The sequence below is a fragment of the Pristiophorus japonicus genome, chromosome 6 (assembly GCF_044704955.1).
Source record: "Pristiophorus japonicus isolate sPriJap1 chromosome 6, sPriJap1.hap1, whole genome shotgun sequence".
Classification (NCBI taxonomy): domain Eukaryota; kingdom Metazoa; phylum Chordata; class Chondrichthyes; family Pristiophoridae; genus Pristiophorus; species Pristiophorus japonicus.
Window position 1 is genome coordinate 229,936,236 of NC_091982.1, and position 13,783 is coordinate 229,950,018.

Here is a 13,783-nt window from a genome sequence, read left to right on the forward strand (position 1 = left end):
TGTATGGCTGCAGCTCTCTAAAAAGCTAGAGAAAGAAACTAGAAACAAGACATCTTGCACTATTCATTCTATATAATATGCACACGATTGTATCAATGCAGAATGGTTACACTAACAAGGAGCTCGTTTAAACGCGACATTGTATTTATGTAACTAATGCAAAGCAGTCTATTTGTGAATATTTTAAATATTTTACAATAACAAACCAATTTACAAAAAAAATACTTGTGAAGTCTACAAATTTGAGCGATATCCTTATTGGTATTACCAGAAAATATTAATGCTCTGATGGCTTTAGTTTTAAGTGGGTCCACAAGTTGTGCGGCTGTTTTCTCACTGTGTAAATACAGAACAATTGTGAGGAAAATATCTACACTTTCAAAGTTGTGGTTATCTTCCTGGCAGTTTGTCACAAGCAACTAATTTTGGCGACAATAAACCGATAAATGTATTTCTGCTAACTTCTGTACATTACCTCTCTATCGTTAAACAGATTGTAATTTTGGAAACATTTTCTGATGCGGTCCGAATGGATGTGGCTTTGAATAAACACTGCAATGTTGATACCTGTAACCCCGATATTTATAAGAGGGGAGAAACCCATGAAAGAGATCAAAGCCTCAGTCTTAAATTGATCCAAATACGCTTCCAACATGCATTACACTCAAATCGTCCGTAAACGAATTAAAGAATGTAAGTGTCATAGAATAATGTGGCAGTCCAAGCACACTGGGTCGAAGGTTGTTGTTACAATGCGATGGTCGTCAAATATTAATTCTAGTACTGCCACGCAAACAGCTGCTTGTGGGATGTACTGTCACTAATTTGTACAGTATGCGACCACATAAAACACTGTAAGTGACAACTATACAGACTGGAGGTTGAAAACCATGAGTTAAGAGAGGTCCCAGTGCCTTTTTAAATGTTTATGTTTGATCCTAATTCCATAGGTAAGTGTTTTTTTATACCGATAGTCTCGCTAGGCAACGATTGCGGTTACAGATTCACCGTGTTCATATTTATTCAGAAGATAATATAACCCTTTGTGCCAATAACTTACCAAATGAGCAAATTACAACTTTTAGTTCCTTGGCATATCATGGTAAGACCTAAAATTGCCATTACATTAGTTTATTATAAAAAGTGGTTTCAAAGATAGTTGTGGGAATTCGAATATTATGAACAATTGATTCTGTCACATGCAAGTTTGCATTTCAGTGAGTGCAATTTCTATTTCGCATTTAGCAGCAACTTAATAATTCGACGAAATTAGGCGTCGCACCTGTATTGGAACAGGCGATGCCTATATTTTAAACTTGTACAACGTATCAGACAAGTCGGAAAATAATCCAGGGATTGGCAGTTTAAATTAGGTCAATGGAAAGAAATCCCCCCAAAAACTGTGACGAAGCATGATTTTGTGCATGTATATGAGCGTATGTGGGTGTATATATGTGTGTGTGTCTGTGTTTGCATGTATGTGGTATCTATGTGCGTCTATATATGTGTATGTGTGTGGGTGCATCTGCAGCAATTTAAAAAAATACACAGACCTGCAAAATAGCCACTGCAGCGTCATCTTTCACGATGAGTGTAATTTTGTAAGAGTATGCACTTTATTCCGAGATTCGTCCATTCCATTAAATTACACATACCTCAGACAGCGCCAGGAACACCATGGGATGTTTGACAACCTAAAAAAAAGTGCAGTCGTAGTAACTTTCTTTGGTACAATGTTGCAGATAAATAAGTAGCCAGATAACGAAATAGCGAGACAACTAGATAGACTAAACGACTGCAATGAAGCAAAGTTGAAAGTTGTTCGGCGTGTACTTTAACGATACAAATGTTCTTTTAATAAATAATACGATTGACAAAATGACACGGTTGGCTTATATTTTTAGTTTCAATGTCTTCAAGTCAGGTTTTTATGCTACAAGATCGGACGCATAGCGTGCAGTGGATACCTGGCCAAATCCAATGGGGCAACCCTTTGTCCTGTTGAACAATTGAAAGGCTACTTGTGTGTAAAATGCATCCAATAATACAAAAAAAAACGTTTACTGTGTGAAGGCAATATTTTCAAGAATACATTATTGATCCATAAACCACCAGAGTAGGCATGGCCTCCTATTTTTTCCTATGTTTTTTTACGTGTTTTTTTCTCGAATTTTATTTGGCCCAATACCATATTATTTGCAGAATATATTTGTGACATTTCAGTTCTTTCTGTAACTTTGTGTCCTTAACTTTAAACTTAACTACTGCTGCTGATAGTGAGGCGCTGGATAGTCCTCACGAACTCGTTCCCCCACAGCCCTCCCAGACCCCCAAATCTGGTGAATTTTCAGATGCAATGTGAAAGCATTTGTGTGCTGACATCTTTTACGGTAGCTTGTTTAAAAAAAATCGAAAGTAAACATTTCAACAAAACACGCGTATTTCCAAAGTCATCATAGGCCCTGTCATGGTTACTCTTCCACAGTTGTCCGAAGGGGGTGGGGGGGGGGGGGGGGGCGGGCGGCAAACACAAGGATACAACGTTTGTCTTTCCCAAAATTTGGAAATCTCGAAGTGTTAACTTTTCGCGTAATCTTTAAACCATCTCTAGCCATAGAATAAATTCAGTAAAAAGATAAAACAATTAGTGTCAGAGGGGACACCTCGATACGTTGGGTAAAAGATCTGTAAAGATTGTAACGCGAAATTCACATAGGAGTATTACTTTATATATATATTGGAAATAATTTCAGAAAATGGAAATAGCTCTGTATGAACAAATCGTCCCAAATACCAATCACATCTGTAACAGTGATGTGATGCACTGATCGCAAGGCGGGCAGGCGGATAATAGGTAAGGCAAGGGTGACCTTCAAAACTTCCCCATCCCCTAAAGTTTCTAAGACAAACATTTGGCAGTTGGAAATTTAATTTAAAGTCGTGGGCTGCTTGAAATAAAATACTAGAAATACGAATGTCTGCTTAATCGGATGTATAATGCAAGGCGTTGGGTACTATTTTAACTAACGGTTTGAGCGGAGCTGATATTTGAGTTTGCCCAGACATCGCTGGAATACGATCTGAAATTGGGATTGCTTTGTTGAGGGTTTTTTCAGTGCAAGTGTACAAATCATACTTAATCTCGGTTGCATGAATAATAAGAAAAGGAAGTTTTAAAAAACACAAAAAAGAAACAAACCATGAAGCACCCACCACTGGAATCCCGTCGTATCTACTATTGTGGATATAACTATAGGACAGCTTTATACCAACGTGATAATAGGAAAAAAATGCATCCGTTTGCTGGTCAAAATAAAGAGCACTTATATTTTGAACCATTGTTTTCAACTGTAGTCGCTGACTTTTTACTTTGAGCAAAGCTGATATTTTCTAAGGTATGCATTATGTGGCATTGTGTGGTTCTGGCACATGTGGTCGGTCACGGGTCAGGGGTCAAACGATATGGTATTTCAAAAGTCGGCGACTTCAGAGCTATCCTTGCGCGCAAAAGCCAACTGACTAACTTCATTCGAATCAGTTTTAATAGGGATAAGTATAATAAACGAAACGGTATCTAAGACACTGAAACGGTATACCAAGAATCCTAACTATACTCTGACATTTAGTATCAGGGCACTTCAAATAATGCATAAGATCATGTCTAAAAAAGGTGCCAATTAAATATGCGGTGCTGGGGTCAGTCATCAGGAACAAATTTGCAAGATAACTTTTGCATTACAATTGAATTCACTTAAATGGCATTCCATTAATGGGAATATGTGTTTAAAGGGAACGTGGATGCAAACACCAATTCATTACCTCAATATTCTAAAGCATTGCTTAACAGGAGAACGCGGATAAAGGACACGCGTTGCTCAGCGCACTTTTTGAAGAGCTTCCACTGTACTCAAACATACATTCGCGCATTAAAACAATCCTAGGTGCAAGTGTACATACAAGTAAAACTGCATTTTAACGAGAACAACAGATCATACATATTAGTCGCAAATAAACGATTGAAAGATTAACTTCGTTTCAAGTTATAAATCAAATTTAAATTTTAAATTAGGCTCAATGAAAATAGTCAGAATTTTAAATCAAGTAAAAACAATTTCTTTTGTAAACTAACACTTCAACCCCGAGGCAAATATCCTCCCCACACCCTCCCTTCACAGAACAACTAAATGCTTTGCTATCCATCGACTGAAAACAATCCGAGGGATAATATCGGTACACACAAGTGCATTCGAATGGAAATGCATAATTCACAGTCATTCGCACCTAGTTTTGCTTTTATTAGAACATGATGGCCCCTGACAAGGGCTATTCTGAGGAAACAAAAATCTGACTGATATCTCTATTCTCTTTTTAGTCAATTGCATTTACATGAAAGATGATGGAAATCCAGGGGTCAGGAGTCGTTTAGTAAAAGTCACTTGAATACACGTGCCTCTCTTACCGTCCTCCACCTGTTGAGGAAGATGTCTTCGATCTTTTAATTCAGGTAACTTCGAAGTAAAAAAAAATCTACTTTGTAGCTCTGAATAGGTAGTCATTCTTCATTTCGCCTTTTCAAGATTTCTGGAAGCAGTTAGAGAATGTATGATGGAGCAGAAATGAGCCGTCAGGATGATATTTTAATGTCTTATATGTCACGTCGGTGCATGTGGCTTTGAACTCAAGCAGCCTGCGTTTCCTGCGGAGAGCGCCGCAAATCCCACTTGATAACTTCTACCATCCCACAACTTTTAAAATCAGCCTTCTTTGTATATTTGGAGATGTAGCCTAAAGATAATGCTATGGGAAACATTTACTTTCATACTCTTAAAGTGTCCCTTTAGAATTTGCACACTCTTTCAATGAGCAGTAAATCTTTTTGAATCAAATTACTCCAGCTTCTGCTACTAGACTGCTGTGATTTTAATATCCATGTTTTCAGTATATTGCATCATTTAAAGTAATGCTATGATGGTAGCTATTGTAATCACTCAGCAAGACAATATCACGTTCCATTTAATTCTTAGGCAGCAGAGTACATGACTAAAGCAAAAAAATAACATTTCATTATGCGCACAACAAGCGTGGGATCTATTGCATCGGAAAAGTCAGTTTAACTATAACAGATACCCTCGCATAAGACAATTCGAGATCATTAAAGCACCTAAAATCTTCATTTGTAATTCTCTATTAAACATCCACACCGCCTCGTATTCTTTCGGCAAAGTAAGCGTACAGCCTCAAATTGTCGTGGACTGGGAATACGCACTCCAGAGGCACCGGGTTTAAATTATTTGGAGCTACAAGGTCCTCGCGTGAGCCTTGTCCCTCAGCTTCCTAACATTTAATGATAAACTTGTTTCCTTGAACAAAAGCGCTGCTGTTAAATATAACTGGAACTTGGCTGCCGTAGAGCGTCGGAAGGCAGTCATTTAAACCGCCGGGGCTTTCACTTACGCCAATACCTTCGCGCGAACAATCTTTTTCGAAGTTAACCTGTTGTACCGTTATGTGAAAACCTTTAAAAAATATGAGTTAAAAAAAAGTAAGCAAGCACAAGTCTTCGTGTAAATATGTTGTTCCATAAGAAAAAGCTGAATTGGAAGGGGACGGGGTGGGAGAGGGGGTGGGGGTGGGGGTGGGGGGAGGAAATAAGACAACTATTTCAATCAGTGTCCTTCCAAAGTGATGGTTTACTAACGGAGATAATTATTAAAGGATGCGGTAAGGCTTCTTTGTTATAAAATAAGACTTTAACACACAGATTTAGCTTCAAGGAAGCTCATTGAAGTGGTTAACAAAAGGTAAATTGAACGATTCCGATTCTTTGTTGGCTTTTTACGTTTCTATTACTAGAATATAATTAGAGTTAATGAATATGCAAACTGTTGGCCTCACGTAAATAAATAAATTACTTTACAGAAACACAGAAGATGGACTTTAACATATTTGGGGTTGTGAATGGCAAGGTATAAACTAAAACATGATGTGGGAAGGAGATACATTTTTCTTAACTGACAGTATTCATAAACCATTTTCTCTTTCTTTGTTCGTAATCAAAGAAAAGAACACCAAACCCTTTTAAAAAAAATGAGGGAAATCCTTACTTGCAGCTACTCTGCAATTGTTTGAGAACCTATAGATATGTATAGAGTAATTCATTGTCACCATGGAAAAAAAGGCCCAAGCAAGATGTTTTCAATCGCCTTTTACATGGGGAAAGACAGGTTAATCAAGGGTTTCGTCTCGAAAACAACCAAGTGTTGTATGTTTGTACTGAATCCAAACATATGCATTTTCCTAACCCAATTCAAAAGAGTGTTCTTTCTCTTTTTGCTCAGTCATCTGGGTAAGTGAATTTTCACCGGCGATCAAAAAGCTACTGAACAACAAAGGAAGCCGCCCGCTTTTTTTCTCGTCTGGAGTTGTGGCACATTAACGAATTTCAAACAGTCTGACAAGGGGTGACTGAATTGTGAAGTCGAAGAAGACAAGAGTTTTTCTTCAGTTCTCTCCCACCACCACCCCCCCCCTCCCCCACCACCCCCCAGCCCCCCCTCCTCTTTCCATATTATATAAAAAAAAAGAGAGTAAAAGAAAGAAAATCTGGACTCGACAATAATTTATCAGGAGCGACTGTCAGGCGCGCACAATACCTGGGATTGATGAGGCGAGCGGGCCAATCAGGAGGCGGGACGAGCGCCGCGGGCCGTTGATTGGCGGCAGGGCGCAACGGGGCAGCACGGGGCTGGCCAATGGGCATAGACGTCGAGCGCCACGTGACTCCTCCCCCAACTCCCATTCATCAAGGGGATGGTGTTGTCTTCTCAATTCATTTATCTGCAGGAATGATTGCCGCTATCATTCTCGAGCTCACCGCCCGGCTGATGAGGTGAAACTTTCTCCCCAGGAAGATAAACCGCAAAAGACAATATTGCATGATTTGCGTTTGCAGAGGAGGAAAATATCTCCAGCAAATTCCCACACGCCGAAGAGCGAAGAGGGAGAAAGAAAAATAAGGAGTTTTTGCAAGTCCTGCAAACAGACTCAGAGACTGTTTTATATTAAGCAAGTTTCGTTGTGAATTCTTTGTTGTTCGCTTTTCTTTATTTTCTATCGTTATTCCTTCTCTCCCCCCATCGCCAGACGATGCTTCTGGACGCTGGACCTCAGTATCCTACTCTAGGAGTGACTACCTTCGGATCATCCCGACATCACTCAACAGGCGATGTCAACGACCGAGAAGTGGGGCTGGGGATAAATCCTTTCGCTGACGGGATGGGTGCTTTTAAAATCAGCCCCAGCACTCACGATCTCGCATCGGGTCAAACTGCCTTCACGTCGCAGGCTCCAGGCTACGCCGCGGCTCTGGGTCACCATCCCAGCCATGTGAGTTCGTACAGTAGCGCGGCGTTCAACTCGACCCGGGACTTTTTGTTTCGCAATCGGGGCTTTGGGGAAGCGGCAGCAGCCAGCGCCGGGCACAGCCTGTTCGCTTCGGCGGCGGCTGCGGGCAGTTTTGCGGGACCCCATGGACATACTGACGCTGCGGGGCACCTACTCTTCCCGGGGCTTCACGAGCAGGCGACGACCCACGCTTCTCCCAATGCACATGTAATGAACGGCCAAATGCGCCTAGGCTTTTCTGGGGACATGTACGGCAGAGCAGATCAATACAGCCAGGTCACTAGTCCCAGATCGGACCACTACGCCTCGACCCAGCTACACAGCTATGGCCCCATGAACATGAACATGGCGGCCCACCATGGGGCCGGGGCCTTCTTTCGTTATATGAGGCAGCCTATTAAGCAAGAACTCATATGTAAATGGGTAGAGCCCGAACAGTTGACGAATCCTAAAAAATCCTGCAACAAAACTTTTAGCACGATGCACGAACTGGTTACTCACGTAACAGTGGAACACGTTGGGGGACCAGAGCAGTCCAACCATATCTGCTTCTGGGAAGAGTGTCCAAGAGAGGGAAAGCCTTTCAAAGCCAAATATAAACTTGTAAATCACATCAGAGTCCACACTGGCGAGAAACCATTCCCCTGTCCATTCCCTGGCTGCGGCAAAGTCTTTGCCAGATCAGAAAATCTCAAGATCCACAAAAGAACTCACACAGGTATGGTGAATGTATTCTAAAGAGTAAAGGAGAAAATGAAATATTACAAAGACTTTATAGCCGTTTCTATCTTACTTTCATTTTTAAATAAATGGGATACTCCACGTATTTATTTAGTAAACGTGTTGTAGATGCATGTGCAGATAAATATTTATATCAGAATAAAATTAACATGTTTAGTATTTTGATTTTGCTTAACTCTCTGTGCTCTGTATATTGATGTTGTGGGCGCGCTGTTTTAAATATATATATAGAAATATATTACATTTTGTGCGGTTGTACGACAATATACATAATTATTACAATATTGATGGAAAAATAGTTAACCTACAAATATATTGTAATAGTTTATTTTCAATTAAATTATCATTAAGCTTAATTTTATCTAAAGAGGAAAATACTCACTGTTGCTGGTTTGCCTAGTTTCGTTAGAAATTCAAAACCAACAAATAGAGAAAATTCTTGTTCCTCGCTTCCTCTTCTCTGCCTCATTCTATGCTTGCATATTTATGTCTATCTTTCTATATATATAAGTGCGTCTATATAAATAACTGCCAAATCAACTTTCGTATACACAAACGTTGTATACATGTAAATATATATGTGTGTGAATATATGTATTTATATGTGTGTATGCCTTAAGACATATATTTTGGACTCCCCAGAGCTCACAACCTTTTAAAACTTGGTTCACAATAGGCGTTTGTGAAAAAAATAACACTCGCCAACAATGTCGATGTTAATGACAGATAATGGTTAGGTAGTTGTAAAAATTTTGCAAAGTCGAGATTTAACACTTTCTCGACTATAAAACCTCCAGGGGCACTTAGCAACAATTCACTTCACTGCATGAGATGTCCACTAACTCCTACTTTAAATAAACAGAATTGGAAACGGTTTAATTAAAGCGAAAATGTAAATAGAATTAGCAAATAATCATTTCCGTTGTCTTTCTTAAAATGCTATTTCAGCGATTGCGTTACAAGGGGCTATTACATTGATCTATCATGAAAGCACTGCTTGTATCAGAGAGGGACAATATTATAAATAAGAAATAGAAACCTAAAACTGTTCTGGTACATATTTTAAACTTTATTCAACCTACCACTGCAATTTTAAAAGGGTAGTAAACATTTATATATGCAAGTAAGGCCGCTACGGCAGCTGCAACATCGTGTAACCAGTCTCTGTCGATATCATAAATTAAGCAAAGAATCAACATTTATTAATTAGTCTTATTCATTCTTCATAATATTCCGAACTATGTGCATGGGCATATATTTAGAAAATTCCGCAGTTCTCTGCGATTTGCGAGGCATGGTTGTAGATTGGCGAGGAAGGGTGATTCAAAATAAGTGTTTGTTTTCATGATGGCTGATTTGCTTCGTTTTTTATCGTAATTTTAGGGTTTTATATAAATAGTGAATTTGAAAAGAGCTAAAAATTGTATTAATAAAAAATTGTCATCGTTGATAGGCGAGAAGCCGTTCAAGTGTGAGTTCGAAGGGTGCGACAGGCGTTTTGCTAACAGCAGCGATCGCAAAAAGCACATGCACGTGCACACTTCTGACAAGCCGTACCTCTGCAAAATGTGTGACAAGTCCTATACCCATCCCAGCTCGCTACGGAAACACATGAAGGTAAATAAAAAAATTACAATTTGGATTCCGAAGCATTTATAGTTGCAGTTAATAAATACAAATGTGTTTTGATAGGGCATAAGGAAAGAGAATGGTCATCTTGAATAGCTGACAGCTCAACGCTGTGCACATTAAATTAAAGAGCTAGTATCCCTTTTATAGCCTTGTATGGTCAATATATTTTATTCTATCATAGGTCAAATCTAAACATCGTTTACAGTTCTGACAGCTTTCATCTCAATGAAAAATTATATCGGGCAATTTCTGCTACCTTTGTTTACTTTAAAATTTGGAATATCACAACAGATTTTTTAAAACCTAGATATAATTTTTAAAAAGGCCTTATTATTTTAAGCGGTATATTGTGTAAATATATATTTTACAAATTTATTACAAAGCCTTACACCCGCGCTCTAGTTGTCTTTAAGGCTGTTTTTTATATGGTGGATGGTTTTTGTAGGTCCACGAAGCATCCTCTCAAGGGTCACAGCCTTCTCCTGCGGCAAGTTCTGGCTACGAGTCCTCAACACCCCCCACCATCGTGTCGCCCTCCACAGAAAACCAGACCAACAGTTCAATGTCCCCAACATCTTCTGCAATCCACCACACATCCAACCACAGCACGCTTTCATCGAACTTTAACGAATGGTACGTTTAAGTAAACATACATCAAAAAATACAAAAAAAAACAAAAAACTTTTCAAAAAAGACTCCAAAGTTACGATCGCGAGGAATCAAAGACAAAAAAATGCTGCCAATAGACGCCGAAAGGAATAATAAGAAAGGAAGAAACCAAAACCTTTGAAAGGTTGCGTAGTAGCGAATCTTAAAATGCATGTAGGACGATGCTATTTCTCTAGCCATTGCCAAGTGCTAGGTTTAAAGAAAGAACTGACAAAGCTCTGAAATTGCATGTGTTCTATGGCAGCGGCCTTTTTTCTTTCCTTTTTGTAAATATAGAATTACTAGTTTAAGAGTCTAATGTTTGAATCCTGTACATAGACATATCACAGGGGATTTGTCAACGTGGTATTTGCATATCTGGGCGACGGTTGGAAAAAAATGCAATTATTTGTTTATGGATGGCAAAAAAAAGTTACTATAGTCGATGTGTACCAAAATGTGAATTACTTTGTATTTCAGTCTCAACTGAGCGTCAGAAAGCTAGCAGATACTATTGTTATTAATGTGCTTTTTGTATCCAGTGCAAACCTTTCGTCCCAAAGTCCAGTCGGAGTAGTGAAGTGTTCAAAGTGTTGCTTGTTATGTCAAAAAAATCGTAGTGCAAGCTTGGAACTCCGTGTTAAAATGTAACTTTGTTTTATGTAAGACTTGATATTAAAGCAAAATAAGAAATTTATCTGTTCATTGCCTTCGCAGTTGCGATAAATTTATGTATATATTCCCAATCTCCATATTTATCCGCATGTACGTAAATTACCGGTATTACGTGTTACAGATATTCGATATTTATGAAAGATGCATTCGTATGTAAAGCCTAGTTTACAAACTGTTCCATAACATTTCCTACAATATTAAAGATTCCAAAATCCAGTGCGTTGCATTCAGTATTTTTATTCATAACGGCAAACTATTGCACGTCACAGAATAAAATAACCAAGGAAACAGGGAGTGAAAATATATATACATATTTTTACTTTGCTGGAATTGTCTCTATTAAACCATCAGAAAAGTGCCTTTGGAGATATAAAAATGATGGATGAAAGCATCCCTGCTGATATTAGCTTAGTGCGTAATTAGTATTCATACCTAAATTTATGAAACCAAAATTTTGGATCACTATATAATAATATGTTAAATTAACTTTGCAGAGCTTGCAATAGCAGCCATAAAATATTAGAGAGAGAAAAAAGATTACTCTTCCGATATAAATATTAACGCTGGGCATTTAATTGATGCGTCGTGCAAAGATACCCGCCTCACTTCACAGGAAGTTAGCGAAAGAATAATGTCTCCTTTTTGGACACATTTGCTTATGGAAGTGCGCTGGTAAATATTGCCATCAACATTACGATTTTTTTGAAAGGCATAGAATTTAAAACATATCAATATAATTATGTATTATTGCAAACACTTTTTAAAGATTCAATTCTGACAGATTTCTCAAACTTTTTTTCATGGGAGGGGCAAAAAATGCATGTGTGCGTTTTTACAATTAGCTGAGACCTTCGTGCTTTCATATCTTTGCAATTATAATCGTTATTAGCTGACATTAATTGAAATCATTTTTAATTTATGTTCTTTACTGTGAATTATAACCAATGGTTCTAAACCCAACCACTTAGTGCGAAATTAAATCTACAAGAACACAATTTATTTTATGTAATCTGATTTTCTTTATGCGCCTTACTTATTTAATTCCCATTCACTTAAAAAAATCCGTTCCATTCGATGATGTTCTGATAGCAAATTACTAAATGAGGAAAAAATAAAACTCTAAATTACTTATGCTTAATGACTATAGCCGAACGCCTGTTTCACTAAATCAGATTGTCTCCTTTGCTATTTACTTTGATAGATTTGCGGGCTATACTACTTCCACTAACTTAGCTACGCTTGTTGGAACTCTTGGGCTTTGTTCTCCATTGTAGCTTGCATGACCGCCCCATTAAGCAGACAACATATCAACAGACAACACAAATCATGATGCTAGCTAAAGTTACGAATGCTTGTGATGTCCATAGAGTACATAACAGAAACTGACCTTCCGGGAGATGAGATTGATAGTTTAACTGCTTATTCAAAGATTAGGGTTAGCAAGGCCAGTGCTATGTGGTAGCAGGCGGTTTAGAGAAAAATATAAGTTCACCCGGTCTAGAAAGCGCAATGTAGCACCAAATACAATTACATTCGTAAATATTAGTTCAGTAATCATACTCTGAAACGTAATGTTTGTGTTTTATAACATCGGATTGAAATAGTTTTAACTGACTAACAGGCAGTGTGCAGGATGCTGATTCTGCCCAGTGAAGATATACTTCATTTAGTAATTCATTAGCTTGTATAGTTTAAAAAAAAACAAACAAGTGCCTTATGTATGTTCGTGAATAATGGCACTTTTGAAATTACGCTTTTCAGCAGCCGGTAAGAGTCAGCCATGGCAGTGTTGAGAGTAAAATCAAATCATAGAGCGCCACCTTGCAGAAGGAAGGATTGTGAGGATTCTGAAGGCAGGCTGAGCTGCGAGTGTGATGGAGCCTCACTGAGCAACAACATAAAAAAGGTCATTTGCAGAGATTTTATGCTGCATATGCCTAAATACTTTGATATATTTTTTTATTTATTTGCCCATTTGTGAATCTTAGGAACAGAACCATTAAAGTCGAAATAAAACACTTGAAATAAATATTTAACCCAGTTTAAACCATTCAGTGAAAATATTTAGCATTATAAGAGTTACGTAAATGCACATCACTCTAAGTCCCCAAATCACAGACAGCAATGCCGTGCAGGAGAGCGTACTGTTTGTAAACAAAAACAGTAAATCGGTTCTAGTACTGTTTAATAGGCACAACATTGTCAGTACATATTGGAACTTTTGCCCTGATACGTCAGTAAATAAAATAAATATGCAGGATTTAGTTTTTGGTACCTGTGTGAAAATGCAACAGTAACTGGCCCATTATTGACAAGATGTTTGCGTGAAAGGCGCATTGTGTTTTGAACCTGGTCTGCAGGTTGCGAAACTGCACGGACACGAACCTGGGCTTCCCATTCCTTGAGATTGTGGAAAGTGGCTGTCAAACACCCTGACCACAGGCTTTAGACATTCTGAAATTTACTTGCTTTCATTTTATTGATAGAAAATACGAAAATTTTATCTTTATTTACCTCTCGGTTCGAAACCTATCGGTGATTTGCCGAGCATTAGGAGTACTTGGCGATCGATGGAAGCACAAGTTTAGCATTTATAACTTTAATAAATGGAAATTAAACACAAACGAAAAATTGTTTCAAATTCTAACACAACGATTCGAATCATTGCGACCAAAACCCAAAG

General features: G+C 38.3%; 1 protein-coding gene across 1 annotated transcript; it reads left to right on the forward strand.

Moving 5' to 3' along the window:
- The first annotated feature begins 4,433 nt into the window (after positions 1-4,433).
- Positions 4,434-11,287, forward strand: zic1 (zic family member 1 (odd-paired homolog, Drosophila)). The gene is made up of 4 exons (XM_070882391.1): positions 4,434-4,504; positions 6,339-8,122; positions 9,599-9,762; positions 10,223-11,287. Exons 2-4 carry the CDS (start codon positions 7,147-7,149, stop codon positions 10,418-10,420), a joined length of 1,338 nt encoding a protein of 445 aa, XP_070738492.1. The 5' UTR covers positions 4,434-4,504; positions 6,339-7,146; the 3' UTR covers positions 10,421-11,287.
- Positions 11,288-13,783: the final 2,496 nt, after the last annotated feature.

Excerpts from the sequence above, each read along its gene's own strand:
- zic1 (XM_070882391.1), top strand. The coding sequence starts at position 7,147 with ATGCTTCTGGACGCTGGACCTCAGTATCCTACTCTAGGAGTGACTACC. Across the intron at positions 8,123-9,598 it reads CCACAAAAGAACTCACACAG|GCGAGAAGCCGTTCAAGTGT; the intron begins GTATGGTGAATG and ends CATCGTTGATAG. Across the intron at positions 9,763-10,222 it reads CGCTACGGAAACACATGAAG|GTCCACGAAGCATCCTCTCA; the intron begins GTAAATAAAAAA and ends TGGTTTTTGTAG.